The sequence below is a fragment of the Ranitomeya imitator genome, chromosome 5 (genome assembly GCF_032444005.1).
Source record: "Ranitomeya imitator isolate aRanImi1 chromosome 5, aRanImi1.pri, whole genome shotgun sequence".
Lineage (NCBI taxonomy): Eukaryota > Metazoa > Chordata > Amphibia > Anura > Dendrobatidae > Ranitomeya > Ranitomeya imitator.
The window spans coordinates 622817091-622838982 of NC_091286.1; the positions used below are offsets into that span (position 1 = coordinate 622817091).

At 44.7% G+C, this 21892-nt stretch overlaps 1 protein-coding gene across 1 annotated transcript; it reads right to left on the reverse strand.

Annotated features, from left to right (window-relative positions):
- Positions 1-1763: 1763 nt before the first annotated feature.
- On the reverse strand, positions 1764-18957 carry YWHAQ (tyrosine 3-monooxygenase/tryptophan 5-monooxygenase activation protein theta). Its single transcript, XM_069728079.1, has 6 exons — positions 18825-18957; positions 16049-16449; positions 7365-7488; positions 3762-3925; positions 3353-3448; positions 1764-2934 (listed from the first exon to the last, which is right to left on the reverse strand). Exons 2-6 carry the CDS (start codon positions 16343-16345, stop codon positions 2869-2871), a joined length of 747 nt encoding a protein of 248 aa, XP_069584180.1. The 5' UTR covers positions 16346-16449; positions 18825-18957; the 3' UTR covers positions 1764-2868.
- Positions 18958-21892: the final 2935 nt, after the last annotated feature.

The window sequence follows — 21892 nt, forward strand, 5'->3', positions numbered from 1 at the left end:
GTTACTTTTCCCTCCGGAATACATCCAGTCCTGGACACCCTCCAGATTCTGGGTAAGTCTAAGTATTGATCACTTTTCAGGTTCCCACAAGGACAGGAAACCAAGCTTATGACTGATACGGAGGAGAGTTACCGCCCTTTTATTAAGTAGGTTTCCTGTCCTTGAAGGGTGGATACCCTTTCTCAGGTGGTGCTGTCATGGGAGAAGGGGGGAAAAAAAAACCTAAACCATAGTACATATGCAGAAGTTTTGCAACTTTTATGAAGTTGCAATTGATGCATTAGCCAAACACATCTGAGAAACCCCACATACAGTGATTAAAGGGAATCTGTCAAAAGGTTTGGCCGATACGAGTTACAGCCACCACCTTTCAGGGCTGATATCTACAGCATTATAGAATGCTGTGTAAGCCCCCAGATCCAATCTGCAAGAGAAGAAAAATAACTTTTATTAAACTCACCTGTGTGGCGGTCTGGTCCAATGGGTGTCGCAGGTCCTGCTCTGGCACCTCCCATCTTATGATCGCCGCCCTCCTGCTTGCTTCATGTGAAGGACACGTACCTGCGTCATCGCGCTCCTGCGCAGGCGTATTTTTCTGCCCTGTTGAGGGCAGAGCAAAGTACTGCTGTGTACAGGTGCCAGGAAAGGTTAGAGGCCAGGCGCACTGCAGGAATTTGCTCTGCCCTCAACAGGGCAGATAAGTACACCTGAGCAGGAGCATGATGTCAGGGAGCCTGTGAAGCAAGCAGGAGGGAGTCATCGTAAGAAGATGGGAGGCGTCAGACCAGGATCTGCAACACCCAGACTGAACCGCCCTACAGCCGAGTATAAGTACCGGTAGTTCTTTTTCTTCTCTTGCAGGTCGGATCAGGGGCTTATCTACAGCATTACAAAATGCCCTGGCGACAGGTTCCCTTAAAAAAAAAAAAAAAAAAAAGTACAATAGTAGGCAAAGATGTGCAATGAATGGGACCTCAGAAAAGCAAGATCCACAATAAGCATACAACAGATCGCGGATTGAAAAAGTAACCTGGGTACCATGATTTGGGAATCACGAGCCACGTTAGGGCTAGAGCAGTTTAATGTACTTCTGCCAATTTTCAGTGCAGACTAAACCGCAGGCTTCATTGCATGGCGCCATCTTCCAGTCATGCAATTAATCAGCCATAGGAATGGTTTTGCAACATTTTCTGGGGTCCCTGGTATCTGACTACTGTTCCCAAATCACATGGCAGAAAAAAAAAAAAAAAAAAAAGCCCCAAAAATCACCGGCTTGCATTTTTTTGTAATACCGAAATGATTAATGTGCCGGTCAAACTTGCAGACTGTACAAAACCAACATGGCCTTCAGCACAGAATGACTGTTCACACCAAGCCCCGCTGCTCAGTGCATCATGGAGGGGCTAATCATTTATATACACCTTCCCTCTATCTGCACCATTATTTGACAGCTCTGGCTTCATAGATTAAGAGGACAGCGGGAAACCAAGCAGGTGGGAAGGTGTATATAAGCACTTGGCCTCGCCCTGAAGCACCGAGCGCCTGTACTTGGTATGAACACTGAACAGTCATTCTGTGCAGAGAGGCACTTTAAAAAGAGCCAAGCACGGAATCCTAAAAGCATTTTATTCAAAATGTAAGTTTCTTTAACAGGTTACAATTGTGGAAAAACAAATTTAGTACAAAAAAAAAAATTTTTTTTTTTTTAATACTTTAGTGTACCAAGAATTTTATTGAATTAAGAAAACACCAGGACAACAATAGGAGTGTAATGAAGGTTTATTGGAGTAGGCAGGTTTGTCAACTGAACAGCAGCAAGAAGTTTAAAGAAAAAAAAATATATATATAATTAGACATGAAAAATCCTCGGTCTTCGTCCGCAGCCCCTGGTGCATTGGGCTTTGATCAGACAGTGCGGTTTTTAATGGGCTTTATTTACAACTAAAACCAAGACAAGTTTTTTTCTAACACACAAAAAAAAAGCCCTCACCAACCTAAGGAGAATTTCACACAATCGTATGGTAGCTGTAATAAGGCCACAATTGCCAGCCCAACCTCAGGTCTCGTGACCCAACCTTACCGAGCCATAGGAATATATGACGTTAGCCTGTGCCATAGGGCCCACGGTTGGCCAGGGAACTGAGGTTGCAATACAAACATGTGAACCTTCCCCTAAAGCTGTACTGTGTGAACAAAGCCTTGACCAGATGTCTGTTAGGTAGAAAACTGAAGTTATACCCAAGCAGCAGCAATTTTTGGCCTTTTAGGATAGTGGGCAGGCAGAGGGGGCTAAAATATCTAATTATTCATAGACTAAGATACCCTACAAAAAAAAAAAAAAAAAAGAAAAGGGGTGATGTCAAAAGGGAAAATTATATTTAAATCAAAACTGGGTTTGGCTGCAGCAGATAACTATATTTCTTACATTTTACAATATAATACACAGAAAGTCAGTTGCAGAAACTGGTGGTTCCAATTTTTCCTTTTTTATTTAAATATTAGGAAAGCTTAGATAGTCCTTACCATAAGTGTCTGGTAGTTAATGTGCATTTCCACTTTCTTTTAATATTTTTTTATTTATTTTTTTTACATGAAGTGAAACCGTTAATACTCTTCTACAGCAGTAACCGCACACCAAAACAAAAAACCTTGTAAAAAAAAAAAATAATAAGAGGGAGAAAAAAAACTAAAAAAATATAAAATAAAAAAGGAATGGAGTTCTCCAGAAGCTGCAGTGTGAACAGACTATAAACTTTATTTCCGTTACACATGGATGGACTTTCTTTTGCTATAAGGAAATCCCACGTGGAGCGAATAGGAATGGAGACGTGTAAAAAGGGTTGATCGGGGGTCGGATGGAAGGACAAGTTAGTTGTTTTCTCCTGCCTGTTCTCCAGCATCGTTGTCATCTCCTGCAGCATCAGATGTCCATAACTGAGGGAATAATAATAAAAGATAAATATCACTTATTTTTAAAGTTTTAAGTACTGAAATAGTAAATTTTCAACCTCTATCATCACCCAGCAAGCTTCATAGCAACACATCCAGCACAACTAGGCGTATGATGGAAGGGTAGAGGACAAGGAAGAAGGGGAGATGGGTCGTTCAACCCAAAACGTGATATCCAACCTTAAACACATTTTATGGTTAAAATGTGTAAAGTGGCTCTTTACTTCCAACATTGGGAGGTGAGCAGAATGGAAAAGTCACAGCAGCAGATATCCAATCTGTGTGCTCGAGCAGCAGGTATGCATAAAACTAGAGCTGATGCGCCACACCTGCCACTTACAACCTGGGAAATATCTGTAAAATTACACTTTGCTAAATTTTGCAAAAAGTCATCAAGACTTACTGTTAGGTTGTCTCTAAGCAACTGCATGATAAGCGTGCTGTCTTTGTAGGAATCTTCATTGAGGGTGTCAAGTTCTGCAATGGCTTCATCAAATGCCTGTGATAAAATATTAAAAGATATGTTTAGCCCATTGGTATAGACCAAGCTTCTAAGCTTATACAAAAAACCTCCACAGGAGGAAAAATAAAAAAAATAAAATAAATGCTGAAGGAAAGCAACAGCAGCAGAGTGTCTGGAATAGGAGGCTAGCATGGATCCCAGGCTGGAACTAACAGTAACTACTCCACTTGTCTGTTCCACCCAGTGTTATTAGCAATAATACATATAATATTGAGAATATTATAGTAAGGCAGCTAAATGCTTCATACAAGGAAACCCTACACCGACAGACATAGGCTCGAGTACTCACAGTCTTGGCCAGTTGGCAGGCCTTTTCTGGGCTATTGAGGATTTCATAGAAGAATACAGAGAAGTTCAGGGCCAGGCCCAGGCGGATGGGATGTGTTGGTTGCATTTTCTGTTTGCTGATATCAAATGCTTCTTGATAAGCTTCTTGTGAGTCTTGGATTGTTCCTGTTAAGCAAAGAGGTAGAACAGCCATTAGATGCCAGCTGAGGCAAGTGATCACTGGGGAAGCATCAATGTCGCTCAAGCAGTTTAAAAGGGAAGGTGCCGCATTTTTTTTGTATTAAAAATTATTGTTTATATAAACAATTATTTTTAATACAAATTTACATTTTTTAACTTTAAACTTTTTATTATTAATTATTTTTTTCAGTCACTGGGCGCCGCCATTTTGCTTTGCAGGAGTGTAAGTGTAGCTGCACAAAACTTACACTCTGCAAATACAGCTGCCCTGAGCATAGACATCTAGGGTCGGATGCCAACCGCATACTTTGCATTGAGCTGCTCCCTGCTGTGATCTGGCCACGCCCCGAGCCATCCACACCACGGCAGAGGCAGGAGATCGGCGCCATCTTTCTGGAGCTCACAGTGTGTCTGTGAGCACCACTTGAGAGCCCTGCTGTTATAGGAGGAGGAGACGACCAAGGACGGGAGGGAGAAAGGAGCAGCACCGGCAGCAGTGAAGTAATATTGGCGGTGGAGGGGGAGAGGTAATCTAATCCTATACTTTGTGATGCTGACTGAGCAGTGTATCTCCTCCCATGTGTGTTAATCTGCTGAGCCGTGTATCTAATCCTACCCTGTGTGATACTGTGCCGATCATCTAATCCTCCTATGTATGATATAGAGATCTAGAGATATATATATATTTTTTTTTCAAAACACAAAAAAACCATTTGGCACCGCCACGTTTAGAATTGCACTATCAATATATAAAAGTAATCCGATCTCGGTAAACAGCACGACAGAGAAAAATAAACAAAACACCAGAATTACTTTTTTTGATAGCCGAGTCACTAAAACCATCAGCTCAGCACGCTAAAAATAAGCCCTCACCCAGCTCCAGATCACAAGAAAAATAAAAGAAAAAGTATCACTTTTTTTTTTAGGAAACTTTGGATTCTTCATCACCACTTCAAAAAAGAACCTGTACATGTTTGGCATCTACAACTTGTAATGACCTAGAGAATCATAATGGCAGGTCAGTTTTAGCATTTAGTAAACATGGTAAAAAAAAGAAAGGCAAGAGAACACCACAATTGTGGGATTGCACCGCACTTTGAAGTTTTTTCCCCATTTTTCAGTACATTATATGGCAAAACCAATGGTGTCGTATTACTTGTCACACAAAAAACAAGCCCTTCTGTGGCCATATTGACCCAAAGATAAATAAAGTTATAGCTCTGGGAAGGAGAGCAAAAAAATGAAAAAAGGTGGTGAAGGGGTTACACAATTAAGAAAATTAAGTGTAAACATTTATTTCAGATATTCCATGGGGGGGGAGCCAGGTAGGTGCCTTTTTGTTGTAGCCTAGCCTTAGTTGTAGTACAGCCAACCACTGCCATGTTCAGAGTAGTCACTCAGCTCTGCTCTGTCAGTATAAGGCTACTTTCACACTAGCGTCGGGCTGAGGTTACCGACGCTAGCGTTGTTTGCGCCGCACAACGGGTGCAGATTTTCATCGCATCCGCTGCCTCATTGTGAGGTGCGGGGAGGTAGGGGAGGAGCTCCGGCCGCACGTGCGCAGTCGGAAAAAGCAGTCCGTCGGCAGCAAAAAACGTTACATGTGACTTTGCAGGATGCGTTTTTTGCCATAAACAACGCATTGCGACGTCTGGCAAAAAACGCCAGTGTGAAAGTAGCCTAACCTACGACATCCTTATGTTACAGAAGTCATGGAGGCTTTACCCCAAAATAGAGCTGCGTATTTAGTACCAGTGCATGATACACGGCAAGTATCCAATCCCAACCCGCGATACAGCTAGAAGCACCAACTAACAGGATCGGCCCTGCCGGCCATCCTTGGTGACATCTTGGTATCACTTTGTAGCCACCAACACAAGGTCTCCACACTAGAAAGCCTAAACTTCATGCTCCCTTATCCTTCAGCAAGCCCCCAGAAGAGGAGGAGCGAGAGAAGTGTGAGCTGATCCCACCCACATTTACAGCAGGCGTAATGCGAGCTAGTAGCACACCGTGTTCATGGCAAATTTCAGCAGCTGCTCCCCCTGTTGCCTAAAAGGGGAAAATATCAACTTTTTTATTGCTATAAAAGTTTTTTTTGTTTTTTTTAAACAAATTAAGAAAATATTACATTCTTCACATTTCTTCAATGTTTTTTCTCATGATGCCACATTCCTCTTAACAGGAACCATTTCACCTGAAGGGGTTCTTACTAAAGCAAGAAAATGGACTTTTCCAAGCCCAACTCAAATCAATAGGGCAGTCGGATAAGGCTATATTCACACTTTGCGGATTTTGCTGCGGATCCGCAGCGGATTTGACCGCTGCGGATCCGCAGCAGTTTCCCATGAGTTTACATTTCAATGTAAACCTATGGGAAACAAAAAACGCTGTGCACATGCTGCAGAAAAATCCGCGCGGAAACGCTGCGGATTACATTCCGCAGCATGTCACTTCTTTTCTGCGGATTTTCAGCTGCTCCAATAGAAAACTGCAGTTGAAAATCCGCAGAAGAAAACGCAGTAAAAACCGCGATAAATCCGCAGTAAAAACCGCGATGGGTTTTCACTGCGGATTTTGCAATTCCGCTGCGGAAAAATCCGCAGTGGAATCTGCAAAGTGTGCACATAGCCTAAAGGTCTGGGCGCACATATTTCAGGTGGCCGTTTTCAGAGACACTCCCTATTCAGGGTCCATCTACGAAGCTCATCTTTGTGGGCGACTGCCATAAGTTTTAAGAATTTGCTGACTAATCTCTGCTGTGATCTGCGGCCTGATCTCAGCTTCCAATGATAAGGATTTAAAAAAAATAAAATAAAATAAAACACTGCAAGTCTTTTTGACAGATCTCTACTGATCGGTCATCAGTCATGCTCATAGGTGACATGAAAAGGCACCAATAGTTGGCAGTAAAGTCTTCAGACATTACAACCGCACAATCGGCAGGTATCATGCACACATCCCTAGCTAAGGAATAGGACACGCGCACAATATCTTCTGATCTTGCACAAGTCACCGGAGATATGTGGGGTTGTAACGTCATCGGCATCTCAAGATGCAAACGTGCGCAACGAGGGACGGTTCCTGTAAGGGAAAGCCTGGATGTTATGACATGGTCCAGCCCGTGCACCAGTAGTTTTAAAAAGGTCGCAGATCTAACCAATTTTAGTTGGCAGAACCATGACACTTATCTACACGGATCCATGTGTTCGTTCTGTGAAAATCAGCTAATATATGCTTGGGTGCTTCCCCCCCCCCCTCAGATACTCAAGTCTACTGACCTCCATAAAAATAAAGCATTTATAACCGATTTGGGTTTTATGGGACTGGGGAAAAAAAAAAATAAAATTGGATGGGCGTTTATAAAGTTTTTTTTTTGTTTAGGGTCATCATGCCCAGACACGGTGCATGTAAGGACACTCACTGGCTCTATCTTCTCCGGCGGCCACCTCTGCAAGGTATCGGTAGTAGTCTCCTTTCATCTTCAGGTAGAAGACCTGGCTCTCTGCCTGGGTAGATTTGGCGATTAGAAATTTATCAAGCAGGGTCTAGATTGGAAAGAAAAGGAGATTAAAACATCAGCTGCAACATCTTTTTTAGGTTTTGTGGTAACATTGCTACTCATGACATTACCTGCACCCCTGTGGGCCTCAGATACAAGGTCTATTCGCCTGCTATCAGAAGGTAGACATTTGGAGGATGGCAGTGATGGGTCAGCCCGTATCTCACCAACTCTGCGGATAATCTTCTGATGAGCAATACACTCATAAGGGCGCAGGGGCCGAGCCATCACTGCCATCGTCGGTACTCCTAATGAGTATGTGCTGATATGAAGACCGCCACTTACATGCAATATTTCTACTATAATGACAGATCTCCTAATAAAGAGATTCACAGTTTAATAACTTTCCATGCTGGACAAAAGTTATATATAACACCTTTCGTAGTTTTTAATTTAAAGGGACAAAATATATCTGTAGGCAGCACTATGCGAAGTATCATCTCTAACAAATGGCTCACATTCTGAACCAGTTTCACTGGAAGTCTCCAGTCCAATCTTTAGGTTTTGGGACATAAATCCAGCCAGATCATCATCTGTGTGGGAGTTTATTGGTCAAAATGTCTTTTAGCAACTCCATCTTTTGTATTGAAGCAGCTAACGTGTGCAAAGGTCATGGCGAAGGGAGTAGGAGCAGTCAGCTGTGACATCTGTGATTGGTGGACCCCGTGTTATAAGCTGTGTATAGAGGTTACCTGTCACTGTAATCATGTCTAAACCTCTCCCCCTGGTGACAAAACCCTGATTTAATAGGCAATTTGATGATAGGTTCAAAAGGGAGCTGACAGCTGAATACATGCTGCCCACAATGGGTTGGCGGTTCAGAGAAACACTTAGCAAGCCTCCAGGGACAGAGCCACATGGGACTAGTCAGACAGGAGGGTCCCCAGCAGCCTGCGCCCATCCGCTCTGAGTGACAGGTCTTTTCCTATGTGCATATAGGAAAAATGGCCAGTCATTTCAATGCAGCGGGCAGGAAAATGCCGCCAGGGACCAGCCTTTCAGAACAGTTCTCCATGGTTTGGTCATTGGCAGCTTTTAAAGTAGGGTTCTCTCTGAATCGCCACAGAGCAATTACACGGCCGAAGTTATGCAAGCAAGGTCTGTCAGACGCATGCTGCCAGATCCAAGGGCAGAATGCGTCAGTGGTGGGATTCCCTTTAGAGAGACCCCGCTATTAACCTGCAGGTTCACCACATTAGGAAGGTGCCCGGCGGCATCACTAAAAGTGCGGCACCCAGGACAAAATGAGATTTATGCCTCCAAGAAGGCGCCAGCTTTCAGTTAAAGTGCTGGGCATACTTACATCCAAAACTCAGGTTGTGAGCAGTGACTGAGGTGATGCCTCCATGACCAAGCCAGGGGCTCCAAGGAGGAATGAAGTTCATTTTCTCCCTTAGGTGCAAATGGGCACCTTCCTAACCTGCAAACTAACCCTTATAGCTGCTTGATTCAAGTAAAAACCTAAAAATTTAGACGGGGGAAGTGAATGGATAATATCAGAGCCATCATACATGGGCAATATATACACCACTGGCCAGGATGTTACCAACTGGCAATAGTTATGTACCAAGGTCTTTGCAGATCTTCCATTTTCTAAGCACTTTATAAAATATCCTATATAAGCAGAGTAACTCAGATGTGGCCCCGGGACACCATAGTCCCCACAGATTATGGAGCACAGCAGCACAGTCGTGCTCATTAAATCACTTGATGCGCTAATTAAATTGACCACCCTGTCACACGTCAGTCTCCACATGACCCTATTATAACCAGGTTATTCCCCACCTGAAGTGTCCTGACAATTTTTCTTTCCAGTGGGCAGTCTCTGAAGCTTAGTGCTTTTCCCCTTTACCATTGATCCCAAGGAAACATTAGACCTGCTGCAAAGAGGAAGTGTATAGATGACGTAACCAAACCCAATAGGGTGTCTGCAGAAGCACCACCTGCCCGTCAATGTTCATATACCGACCCCGTGGGACAGGATGACAATTTGGCATCCTCTCACCTTGCTGCACTGAACTCAATCTTTTATCTACATTAGTCAAATCTGATGGTTTTCAAAACATTTAAAGCTTGTTCAAATGCACAATTTTCTCATCCAAGGTTTAAAAAATAAATAAATAAATAACTGCTGCACTTTACAGGATCAGAAAAGTGAGATTCTTGAAATATCACATGGCTTATCACTATTACACAAAAAAACAAACATTAGATTTTCTTAAAATCCAGGACACTGCTGTAATTGCTGTAACTAAGATGCTGCATTTTTATGCAGCAAAAATATGCAGGGTCAAGGATTCATCAGCCATGCACGAGTATTTGCAGCAGCTTTTTCTGCACCTAAATCCTAAACCTGACCATGTACAGATCTTGTATCAGGCTCAGCTCTGCATCCTTCACTGCTGATAGTCAGCACCTCCAGTGAATTCTCCAGCTCATTCTGTAGCACTGCAAGGCAGACATGGTAACTTGACTTTTGTGGCAGCAGGGGACAGATGCTTTGCATGGCATGTGGACTTTGCAGAAGTAAAGGTACCTTCACACAACGATATTGTTAACGATATCGTTGCTATTTGTGACGTAGCAACGATATCGTTAATGAAATCGTTATGTGTGACAGCGACCAACGATCAGGCCCCTGCTGGGAGATCGTTGGTCGCTGAATAAAGTCCAGAACTTTATTTCGTCGCTGGACTCCCTGGAGACATCGCTGGATCGGCGTGTGTGACACCGATCCAGCGATGTCTTCACTGGTAACCAGGGTAAACATCGGGTAACTAAGCGCAGGGCCACGCTTAGTAACCCGATGTTTACCCTGGTTACCATGCTAAAAGTAAAAAAAAAAAACAAACACTAGATACTTACCTAACGCTGTCTGTCCTCCAGCGCTGTGCTCTGCACTCCTCCTGTACTGGCTGTGAGCCGGAAAGCAGAGCGGTGACGTCACCGCTCTGCTTTCCGGCTCCCAGCCAGTACAGGAGGAGAGCAGAGAAGCAGAGCACAGCGCTGGAGGACAGACAGCGGTAGGTAAGTATCTAGTGTTTGTTTTTTTTTTACTTTTAGCATGGTAACTAGGGTAAACATCGGGTTACTAAGCGCGGCCCTGCGCTTAGTTACCCGATGTTTACCCTGGTTACCGGCATCGTTGGTCGCTGGAGAGCGGTCTGTGTGACAGCTCTCCAGCGACCAAACAGCGACGCTGCAGCGATCCGGATCGTTGTCGGTATCGCTGCAGCGTCGCTTAATGTGAAGGGGCCTTAACAAATAAAACAAACCTAATTTCCATAACTCAATTGGTCATACAATCATATGACTTCTTTGTATTAAGGCAGTCTTCAGGCTGCACGGTCCTTTACTGCTGACAGATAAGCAGATATCAGACCGATGAATGAAAAGATTGCTTGTTTTCCCAAGTATGGTAGGTAGGCACAGCAAAGTGCTCAGCTATGTCAAGAGTGTGCTTGGCGTGAACAGTCATTTTGTGCAGACAGACACTTTAGTAAAGTCTTTGATGCGCACATGTAAATATGGACACTAAGGGGCGCACCGCCTACATGTCTGCTGGCTTTTCTTTGTATCCAACTGCCGTGAGATTGTCTGGGCAAGTGTAATCATGGGGTAAGGATGAGAGGGGGGTAAGACAAAACCCCCTTGCCCTAGTCTGATGGGTGATCAAATGTTTACAGAAGGCAGATGTTTCAGTAGCATAAATCCCACACACATGAATGGAGAGGTTTCCTCTCAGTTTTTACAAGTCCCTTTCTATCAAAATGCAGAAGAGAAGCTACGGTAATTAAATTACAATATACATTTTTTCTAGCTACACCTCCATCTCCAGCATAGTCACTAGATAGAGTCCACACGTATGTGTACGAGTGACAGATTCTCCTCCACACAAGCACTGCTGTCCACCAGGAGAAACTGGGGGGGACACAGTCCTTACAAGATGCAGCAGAAGAGACCAGACAGAAGACTCACAAATCTAAGTACAAACATCAAAAGATGAAGCCATTTCTGTTCACCATTTCAAGATTGGCACTTTTGGGGATGTCCTAGCAACAGCAGCAAACTTTTATTCTAGTAAGAGAATGCTGTAAAACGTGATGTGAAGAGTCAAATTCTAGCTGAAGGCCACCTATATATTAGGCAGTACCATCTACAGTGCCTCAGTCATGTTAAGTCATCCATACATTACTTTCTGCTGACATACATCAGGTAATAAGGTTGTGTGCACACGATGCGGATCTAGTGCGGATCCGCAGCGGATTTTTCTGCGCAGAAACGCTGCAGCTCCGCACTGATTTACAGTACAATGTAAATCAATTGGGGAAAAAAAAGGCTGTGCTAATGGTGTGGAAAAAAAAGTCGGCATGAAATCTGCTGTGGATCAAAAGAAGTAGCATGCTACTTTTGTGCGGAACTGCAGCATTCCTGACCCCTTCCATAATAGAAGTCCACAGGGGTAAAAACCCGCACCTGCATTTTCTGCCAGGAGACGCGGATTTTGTGCGGAAAATTCTGCACCCCAATCCACAACATGTGCACATAGCCTAAATGTCCAACAATAGAAGTTTGGAAAACCGTGTAAAGACAAAAATAACGTTCATCGTCCTATATGGATTCTTGTATCAGGATCAGTAAATTCTCAGTTGAGATCAGACTCGTGAATACCTGAAGTAATAAATTACCGTACTTATCCTTAAAATGAGGAAAAAAAAAAAAAAGTAAGTTCACAATAGACCGATCTACTACACTAAAAATGCAGCCAAAAGGGTTACAGAAGAGGGGAGCACATGGTATATAGTCCATATTGCCAAGAATATCCAGGTGTAAGGAAAAGCTGCATAGACAGCACAGTGTACATTGTGCTGACATTCTCTGCAGCGCACTCAGCACTGCTACAGACAGAAGGATTTATACGGCTTCCATGATTATTGATCCAGCGGACAGATAGCGCCACTCCTGCACTGCTGACAAATGCAGGCAACAATGCAGCAAAATCACTGGAATGAAAAGCATGATGCAGCTCATTCACACATGACACTACGGCCTCAGCAAATCAAGGAAAACCATACGAGGCAGCAATGGCTCCTCCTGTGCACGGGAAACCAGAGTGTCCAGAAAAGAACAAAAATGTTCAACGTCTGCACACAATTAGCCATGTCACGCTTAGCCGGCTGATCACATTACTGTCATCTATGACACAGACATGCACGTTTGTTACATTTGGACTATCAATACAGGAGCCACCACCAGCTTTGGTCTCTGCCCAGATTGGGTGAGCCAATGGCCAGCACGTGTACAGGGAAGAAGGAATAGGGGGTGGTGGTGGGACGAGCACCATTCTCCACTCACATGTGCTTTAATACAAGAAGGAAGCCACATACGCTACTATCTTTAGGCACATCCTTTACACAACACCAGAAGGTCTGGTTATGACAAGAGGATCAATGCGGATTTCCATTGCCAATACTTTAGTCTTGTACATATCTAATAACAAAACTAGGCAGCATGTCAGCAGGGAAATTAAAGCACTAAATAGTGCTGAAAGAACCCGCAACCAAAGAAGCAAACTAACTCCATATAGTCCATAGGGAAACAGGAGTAGAAACGGAGCAAAAGAATAGTGCAAAATATAGTTTATTAATTCACAAACAAATAGTGCATAAATATATATAGGATGGTACAAAAAGATGATTAAAACGGGAAGTGAGTCACCACCGGTGAACACCCTGCCGAGTACAAATGTCCCATAAGTAGGTAACACTAAGGCAGCAGCTATAAATATGGACCATGTCACTCCTGTGGGTAACTAGTATACCCTCCACAGGGTAAAGTACTGGCAACAGGGCAGCGCTTACCAAATAAAGTGCAAGAAGGCAGGGTGCACCGGGCAGGAAACAAGGAAGTCCCCGACCCGCGTTTCGCTGACGCTGGTGTTCGACTTTCTCAAGGGGAGGTCTTGAACATATCTGTAGCCACAAAACAAATTGGTTCCGGAGTCTCCAGGAGAAATCCGAAGCCAATATTGCCGGCTGACCTCAATCTTAATGCAGAATACAGGCCACCCTCAACGGAGACAGCGGACTTTGCCATTTACCTAGAATGCACATTACATCATTTACAACCTATATATTAGGCTAAAACATGCAACCTCTTCTCCAAAGATGGAGGGCAAAAAAACGTGAAAGAACTAAGGTGACCATTTCATAAATCAATAGTACATGTGAAAATAAGAATCCTTTTAATTTATTCTAGAAATCTGTTTTTCTCCACCTGATCATTCTCAATTCTGAGTTAACCGACTTCAATGACGACAGACTTTTCCCCATAACAGAGACAGTTGGAGCTCATACAGTTCTATGGAGCAAGGTAAGTTTCGGGAGTGTCGGCCTCCAGCTCCTCCTTTACCCCATTGAATGCTAAAAGCAGCAACAGTCTCCTGTGTCAGTAGCGGAAAATCACTGAATACAAAGCCTAGACATGAACTGAGCTAATGATCAGCCCAGGAGGAGAAAAGACGTCTCAGATAAATCAATAGTACACACGAAAATTAAAAAAAAAATAAAATGATAAAGTGGTGGTTACTCTTTAAGGAGCCCATTGACATACATTCAAAGTGAAAGAGAACGGTGCATTTCTTCCAAGTTTTCCAAAACAGGTAAAACTAGACCTCAAGTTAACATAAAGAGTCCCTTTGCAGAACACTGTTCCTCCCAGTAACAAAGCTTATAAAAGCTGGGGACAAGAAAGCTTCCAGGCTCGTTAAATAGGACTAGGATTATGCAACACTGATATAGAAGCCATCAGAAACGTGTACGGGCAGGGAGGAACCAGACTGTCATGCTTAGACAAAGTCCAAAGAAATAAAAAAAAAAAAAAAATAATGAATTAGTAAGTTTAGTAATTTCACATTGCTTGCAATAGAAGATCAGAAATCCAAAATAAGAATGACGAGCGGGTCACATAGACTGCAAGAATAAAAGATCAGCCAGGGGGACAAATCCCAGTAAGCAGGACGCTAATGGTCACTAGTAGCACAACGACTATTTCTCTTCTACTGATGTCTAAGGAAGTTTTCATGGATTGGCTCAAACATCTAGGAATCTGGGGCATTTTATAAGTAGATTGCACACTACTAATACACTTAAAAAGAATCAGATTCACCACTAAGGTTCATGCCGTTAGACTAGAGACCTCCAGGATTATCTGATTATCTTTGCCTCCACCAACTATTAGCTGGCTTACTCTGTCAGGAATATGTAACAAAAGTTTGTCAATTTGCTCAGTCACAGGGTCACGTTCTGCAGCAGCCCCTCTTCAGAGAGGGTGGAGAAAAAGGACTATTTTATAGGTGCAAATTGCACCATAATTCTGGCATACTTGGCTCCATACATCACCCCCCACTATGGCTAGTGTAAGATATACAGATACAAGGCATCAAGAAAACATTTTGTGAGGCATCAAGGAAAAGATTAAGGAAAAATGTGCAATTCTTAATTTATTAAAGGGAACTGGTCAGAATGATGTCACCCACAAACTATTGATATGCACATGTAGCAATTTCCGAGACAGATCCAGCAATACCTTACGTCAACAATCCGTTCCTTTGCTGCTGAGAAGTCAGATTTGAGAAGCAAATGAGGCTGATTGACTAGGATAGAGCTGAAGCCTCTGTCACTCCAGCTCTACTCCCCACCTAGCATCACCTCCTCCAGCTTCACTAACCATCTCTATTGTGTGACTTCAGGGAAAGGAGCCATCAGTCAAGCAGGAGGATGAAGCACCGAGTGGGAACAGAGCTGGAGTGACAAAGCTTCAGTTCTATCATAGTCCATCAAACACTATACTCCAGAAAGGAGTAACCGATTGGCCATGTAAAGGTATTGCTGGACTTGTCTTTGAAAGATCTAGATGCACATATAAACAGTTTGAGGGTGTGAAAGATTCAATTCAAAGTCTTTATATGTTGTAGAAACAGCCCAGTGCAATGGGATCCAGTTCTCCCAACACCCAACTACATATCCCATTAACTAGACAGTGAATGGCAAACTACAAAAAAAAAAAAAAAGTTTTCAGCTTTCAGAGAAGTTGACTGAGCTCAGTGGTTAGAGCAGTTTACCCCGTGACTGACTACAGCGGTGATCCACGCTGTCAATGTCAAGACATCACACCAGCCAAAACACAGACTGGTGCAGAAGCAAACAGGACTTGCTGGACCCAGGGAAGGCGAGCGAGTACCTGTTCTAATTCACGCTTACCAAGCATAGCAGTACCCAGAACAATGCTGGGCAGGGGTATTGGAACATTACTCAAGTGGATGGGTCAAGCTGTAGTTCCCTGCACAGCTGGAAAGCAAAAGTTGCTTAGCAAGCAAAACCAGTGAAAGGGTCAGAGTTCTGGATCATTCCTAAGTCTGGTGAGGGTCACAGAGGATATAACATCCTAGCAAGGTTTATTCCTTACAATAAGTAGGGGTTGAGTACTACACTAGTAGTAGGCATGTGTGACATTTCCATAATGGTCAACTGCAAGTCACAACTTACCAACACAGTATCACATATAGATTTAAGTTCTCCCTCCACTTTCTCCCTGTACTCCTTCACCATCTGCATCTTCTTGTCCGCACCATCCGTCTTCTGCTCGATGCTGGAGATGACCCTCCATGCTGACCTCCGTGCGCCAACCACGTTCTTGTAAGCCACAGAAAGAAGGTTCCTTTCTTCGTTGGACAGCTGGTCCCCACACTCCGTCACAGCCTTCATGTTGGCTGCCATATCATCGTAGCGCTCTGCTTGTTCTGCCAGCTTGGCCTTCTGAATCATCTCGGTTCTGTCTGCCATGGCTTGAGTGTGATTTGGTAAAGAGCCCGAAGGAAAGAAAAAAAGGTTGGGAAAGTCCAGTGGGGAGTTCTAGTTAGACGTGAAGCTGGAGCAGGCAGCCAAACCTACAAAAATAAAAACCACAAAAGCAAGAGTTAAAATAATGGAACGTCAGTGTATAAAAGCGCAATTATGCTCCTTTTCGACCCATTGTCTTGAATCTGTATGGGGTAAAAAAAAATAAAAATAAATGAATCTTTAGGAAGTACCAAGACACAGGTCCACCACCACTTCATGTAGTATAGAAGAACCTCCATAGTAGACCTGAGATCAACTATATTCCGTGTCCAGAGGAGTGGTTAGGTCTATAGAATTTAGATAAACAAGCCACATTAAAAATTGTTGGGTTTGCCAGACTTATTAAATACATACGAGGGCCTCTGGTCAAACATCAAAGCAGGTGTCTGGCTGTGGCCAATCCAGAAAAAAAAAAATTAACTAAATAAATAAGTAATCACCACACTGGCTGCCATATTAAAGCACCACTCCAGCCACTATCTTCAGGTCTTCCCAGTGCCATCTTATGGCCACAACTTCTAACAGACCGGAAGTCAGAGGTAACGATCACAAGCTCTGAATGCAAATCTGACATCCTGGCCCTCCTAGACTTTTGGATGTCACCACTTAATGTATCACCCAACAATCACTGGAGAGATCTGGCAGGTCACAGACTGCAGAAAATGACTGTAGTGGCACCAGAAACAGCTGAAGATGGCAGATAGTCACTATAAGACTAGGGGCAGGGAACTTGGTGACAAATCCAGAGCTGCCATTAAAAAAAAAATATATAAGGGAATGGCTAAGAAAAATACCGGAACATAAAATTCAGATCTGACATAACTATGATAAGAGATTAAGAGGCTTCAAGGGGGTCACCTACTACGCAAGAAACTGCAGTGCATCCCATTCAAGTGATTAGGGTCCACAGCAAATCCAGTAGTCAAGGGGGATGACCACGGTGCGGAGAAAAATTAAATATTTTTTTTTTTTAAGCGTGCAAATATCAAAGCCTAACCAGGTCTTCTCCATTCATAAATAATGCGGGAAATTCCAGGTCACATGTCAAATCCAAGGAGGAAGGACACACCCAGTAACTATACTGTGGACGGCTCCCTTCACTGATAATCAACAAAAAAAGGAAAGAAAAAAAAAACAAAAACGCTCCACAGCAGAAAAAAAAAAAAAAACCCTCAAGACACCCTAAAAATCAGCAAGGCAAAGCTTGCTTGTAAAACGAGTTAACACATGAGTCATTAACAGGAGGCGCTGGGTGATGGAAATTGTACTAAGGGAGGAGGAATGAAGCTGCCTGCCCTGCCTTTTGTCTCCAGGCTCCATGGACCATCCCCGCCCTGCCGGCCTCTCCTTCCATCACCCCCACCCCTCGGGCTTCCCAGTAATGCACTACCAGTAGTAGGGAGCAGGCAAGGCTGGGAAGCAGACGGAGGTGTATGACAGCGTGTGCCCAGCATCAGGCATCTTCCAATAAAAAGCAGCAAAATCATCAGTAGCTGCCAAAAAAAAAAAAAGAGACTCCATCTCCAACCAATTGTATCACCTGGAAAGACACATTGCAGATGACCAGTGTCTGCTCTATTGTGAAGCATAAAGGCAACTGGGATACAATGTTTCCAGTTTATGGTACAATATTTGGAAACAATATATAAAACAGATCTAAAAAAAAAGACAAAGTATATAATCATACAGCCAATAGACTGGAATATGCCAGAAATTAATATGCAGCGGAGGATGGGAATCTCCCCCCTCCCAGCAGGGCAGCACGTGAATCCAGGGGTGGAAGGAGATCCCAGGGCTGCACCCATCCGCACCTGCGATACACGGGGAGCAGAGAATATATATATATATATATATATATATATATATATATATATATATATATATATATATATATATATATACACATACATACACACACACACTATATAAGAGGGGAAGCAGGGTGACTATTAGGGGGCCAGGCTTACTATATAGGAGGGGGCACTATATGGCAGTGACAGCCCCATATATAGCTGCCATATAGTGCCCCCCCCAATATAACACCCCTCATATATAGTACATACCCCACACCCCTCATAGCACCGGACTCTTACTACACGGCCGGCACATCTCCCCCACCCTCACACACAGGTTATTCCTATCGCCATTCAGCCTAACTATCGCGATATTCTGCTGCTGTTACATTACCGCCAGTCCCCGACTAACGACCCACTGGCACAGAATAGGCTATCTATAGCTATAATGGCGGCCAGGCGTGAAGAAGAACACAGCAGCCCGGCTACAGCCGCGGCCGTGACATTGCAGGCGGTGACAGGATCATGGCGTGTGTCGCGGAGCAGGCAGAAAGGCGGGCGGGAAGGTAGGGAGAGGCTGAGGGCCGAGCACAGGCAGCCGGGGCTCCGGGAGCCGCGCACACACTCACCTGGCGCTCCTCACGGTGTGAGCCGCTGGCCGGCGGAGAAAGGAGAGGGAGGACAAGAGAAAACCCAGAGACTGAGTGCAAGCGTACAAGAAACCCCTCTAGGCTCAACCTAACCCAATTACCAGGCGTTGGCAAAAAGGGAGTGGTCAGTAGAAGCCAGCCAATCTCAAACTCGGGGAAAAGCCGCCAATTCCGCGTTCACCTAGACGTAGGAGCCAATCAGAAGCTAGCGCGGGAGCTAAAGGCGGGGTTCAGAGGGTGGGGAGAACAGGAGGATGGGTTAGGTTGAACGACAGGCTGCGGCTTGGGCCACGGGGTTTCCTCCAATGAGATGCAGGGAAAAATAACGTCATTGTTGCTGTGGCAACCGGGTTGCTGTTACCTCTCTCCTCACGCTGTGCAGCCTGGGCGTGGTGGCGGCGGCTTCCTGCAGCAGAGGTGCTGCACTACGGGCAGGGCGGCCGCCACCACAGACCACCACACCATGGCTGAGTGCCTGCTACACAGAGCCGCGACCGGCCAGCAGTGCACTCTGTATGTATGTGTATATATATATATATATTAGATGGTGGCCCGATTATAACGCATCAGGTATTCTAATATGTGTATGTATCTATATAGCAGCCACATAGTATATAGCACAGGCCACGTAGTATATAGGAGTACTACGTGGCCTGTGGTATATACCATATAGACCATGGTATACACCATAGGCCACGCAGTAAATAACAAAGCCCACGTAGTATGTAACACTGGCCACGTACTATATAACACAGCCCACATAATATATAGCACAGCCTACATAGTATCTTAACAGTGGCCACATAGTATATAATGCAGCCCACGCGCTATATAACACTGCCCACATAGTATATAACACTGGCCATATAGTAGCAGCCACGCTGTATATAACAGCCCACGCGCCATATAACACAGCCCACGTAGTGTGGGCACATATCCATGTTAGAAAAAGATAATTAAAATAAAAAATAGTTATATACTCACCCGCCAGGATCCGGCGAAGCTGTCCCTATGCGCGTGGCTGCCGCCATCTTCTGTTCCCAGGATGCATTGCGAAATTACCCAGATGACTTAGTGGTCTCGGTGCACGCGGCAGCTTCCGGTCCCAGGGTTGGTACGAGCGCAGGACCTGTGATGACGTCGCGGTCACATGACCGTGACGTCATAGCAGGTCCTTCTCGCCAGGGGCGGACACAGACAGCTTGGGGCCCCTGTGCAGGAAATGTGTTTGGGCCCCCCCTTCTTTAAAGGCGACAAAGCTAATATATATATATATACACACACTGTAGAATATGCCCATGTATAATAAACACCTGTGTCTACTGCATATGTGACATAGTATACATTAATGTATAAGGGTATGGTTCCACGGTCAGGAATCGGCAGCGCTTTGGATGCAGCACATGTCCGCTCGGTCCAAAGCGCTGCCGGCTTTTGTACGAGTGATGCTTCCGCATGTGTTCATTGAACACATGCGGAATCACCGCATCCTATACATTGGACTGTGATATTTATCTTGTGGAGACTGAGCGTCTCCGCAAGATAAATAGACATGCTACAGTCTAGAAAGATGTGCCGCATGTCCGTCTCTGCAGGGAAGCTGCGGGTGCCGCTGCATACATAGTGGACATTGGATTCCTTGAAATCTCATGCACTATGCTGTAACATCAGGAGCTGCGGACTGGATGCTGCGGATGTACACAGCGTCCAATCCGCAGAGTTTACGGACAGTGGAAACATACCCTTATATGTGTGTTTAATGCAACAGATACAGTATATTTGAAAAAATCTTCACTGGGGGATGGGCTCAGGGGTCAGTCCCAGCCTGGATCTGATACTGCAGTGATGACTGGAGTCCCGTCAGAGAATAGACCCAGTGATTTAGTGACTGTGTTCCTGAGCTCTCTGGTCCCTGCTGTGTGTGGATGAAAATCCTGCACTGACCAGAGAACACAAAGCTGCGGGGGTCACAGTCAGTAAATCACTGCTTCTAGTCTCTGACTGCAGCCCCTGCCTCCCCTCTTTACTCTGCAAACAATCCGTCACATTCAGACCGTTCTTTACCTCCTGTTCAGGGGGTGATTGAGGTCCTGCACAGCTGCAGCTTCCTTCCAGGCATGAGTGTGCAGAAGCCAGTGTGCGGCAGCTTCCTGTCTCGCACAGCCGCAGCGCGGAATGATGATGTCATTCAGCTGAGCCACTGCTGTCTGTGTGAGAAAGGAAGCAGGAAGCATCCATTCCCTGCAGATCCGTTGCCATTTTCTCTTGCAGGCAGCGGAGCTGCAGGGATTGCTCCATGCCTGCCGCACATGAGGGCAATCTGGCCAGGGGGCCCCCGGAGCCTCGGGGCCGGATAGGCTGGCCAGATTGCCCTCTATATTAGCCGCCCTCAGGGGTGAACCTAGCCTCTCTGCTGCCTGAGGCGAACGGAAAAATGGCTCCTAACATAAATAAAAACATGAGAATTAGTTAGTATCACAAATAACATTTACATCCAGGTACCTTATAGATAACGTCGTCTCTGGAGCTGTTCTTCTTTTCTTCATCTTGTCCAGATCCCATGATGAGTTTTCTCAGCCACAGCCGTCTCTGCAGACTTCCATCTTTTCCGCTCTTTTGCAGAAAGTCTCCACAAGATGCCCTTAAAGATACAAGTGTCATTACAATGCTCCGGAATAAAAAATTGCCCCTCACTATATTGTCTGCACAAAATATGACCCCCACACTGTCCCTCTTATGGTACATGCTCTTCACACTGACCTCTCCTTTCTATACCGGCCCCCTCTTCACACTGTCCACTCACACTGTGTCCCCCCTATAGGGCCTAGTATTTATACTCCATATTTATACTCCATCCTCCCACCCTGTGTGCATGGCTCCCCCATCCTTCTCCCCTGCGTTCATGGCTCCCGTAATTCCTTCTCCCCTGCGTTCACGGCTCCGCCATCCTTCTCCCCTGCGTTCACGGCTCCCCCATCCTTCTCCCCTGCGTTCACGGCTCCCCCATCCTTCTCCCCTGCGTGCTGGGCTCCCCCATCCTTCTCCCC

What these genes read in the sequence shown, in the direction of transcription:
- YWHAQ (XM_069728079.1), bottom strand. Translation starts at nt 16,345, where the DNA reads ATGGCAGACAGAACCGAGATGATTCAGAAGGCCAAGCTGGCAGAACAA. An exon ending in CCTGCCAACTGGCCAAGACT is followed by an intron (nt 3,449 to 3,761) that starts GTGAGTACTCGA and finishes ATTTTATCACAG; the next exon opens with GCATTTGATGAAGCCATTGC. An exon ending in TGCTTAGAGACAACCTAACA is followed by an intron (nt 2,935 to 3,352) that starts GTAAGTCTTGAT and finishes TTATTCCCTCAG; the next exon opens with TTATGGACATCTGATGCTGC.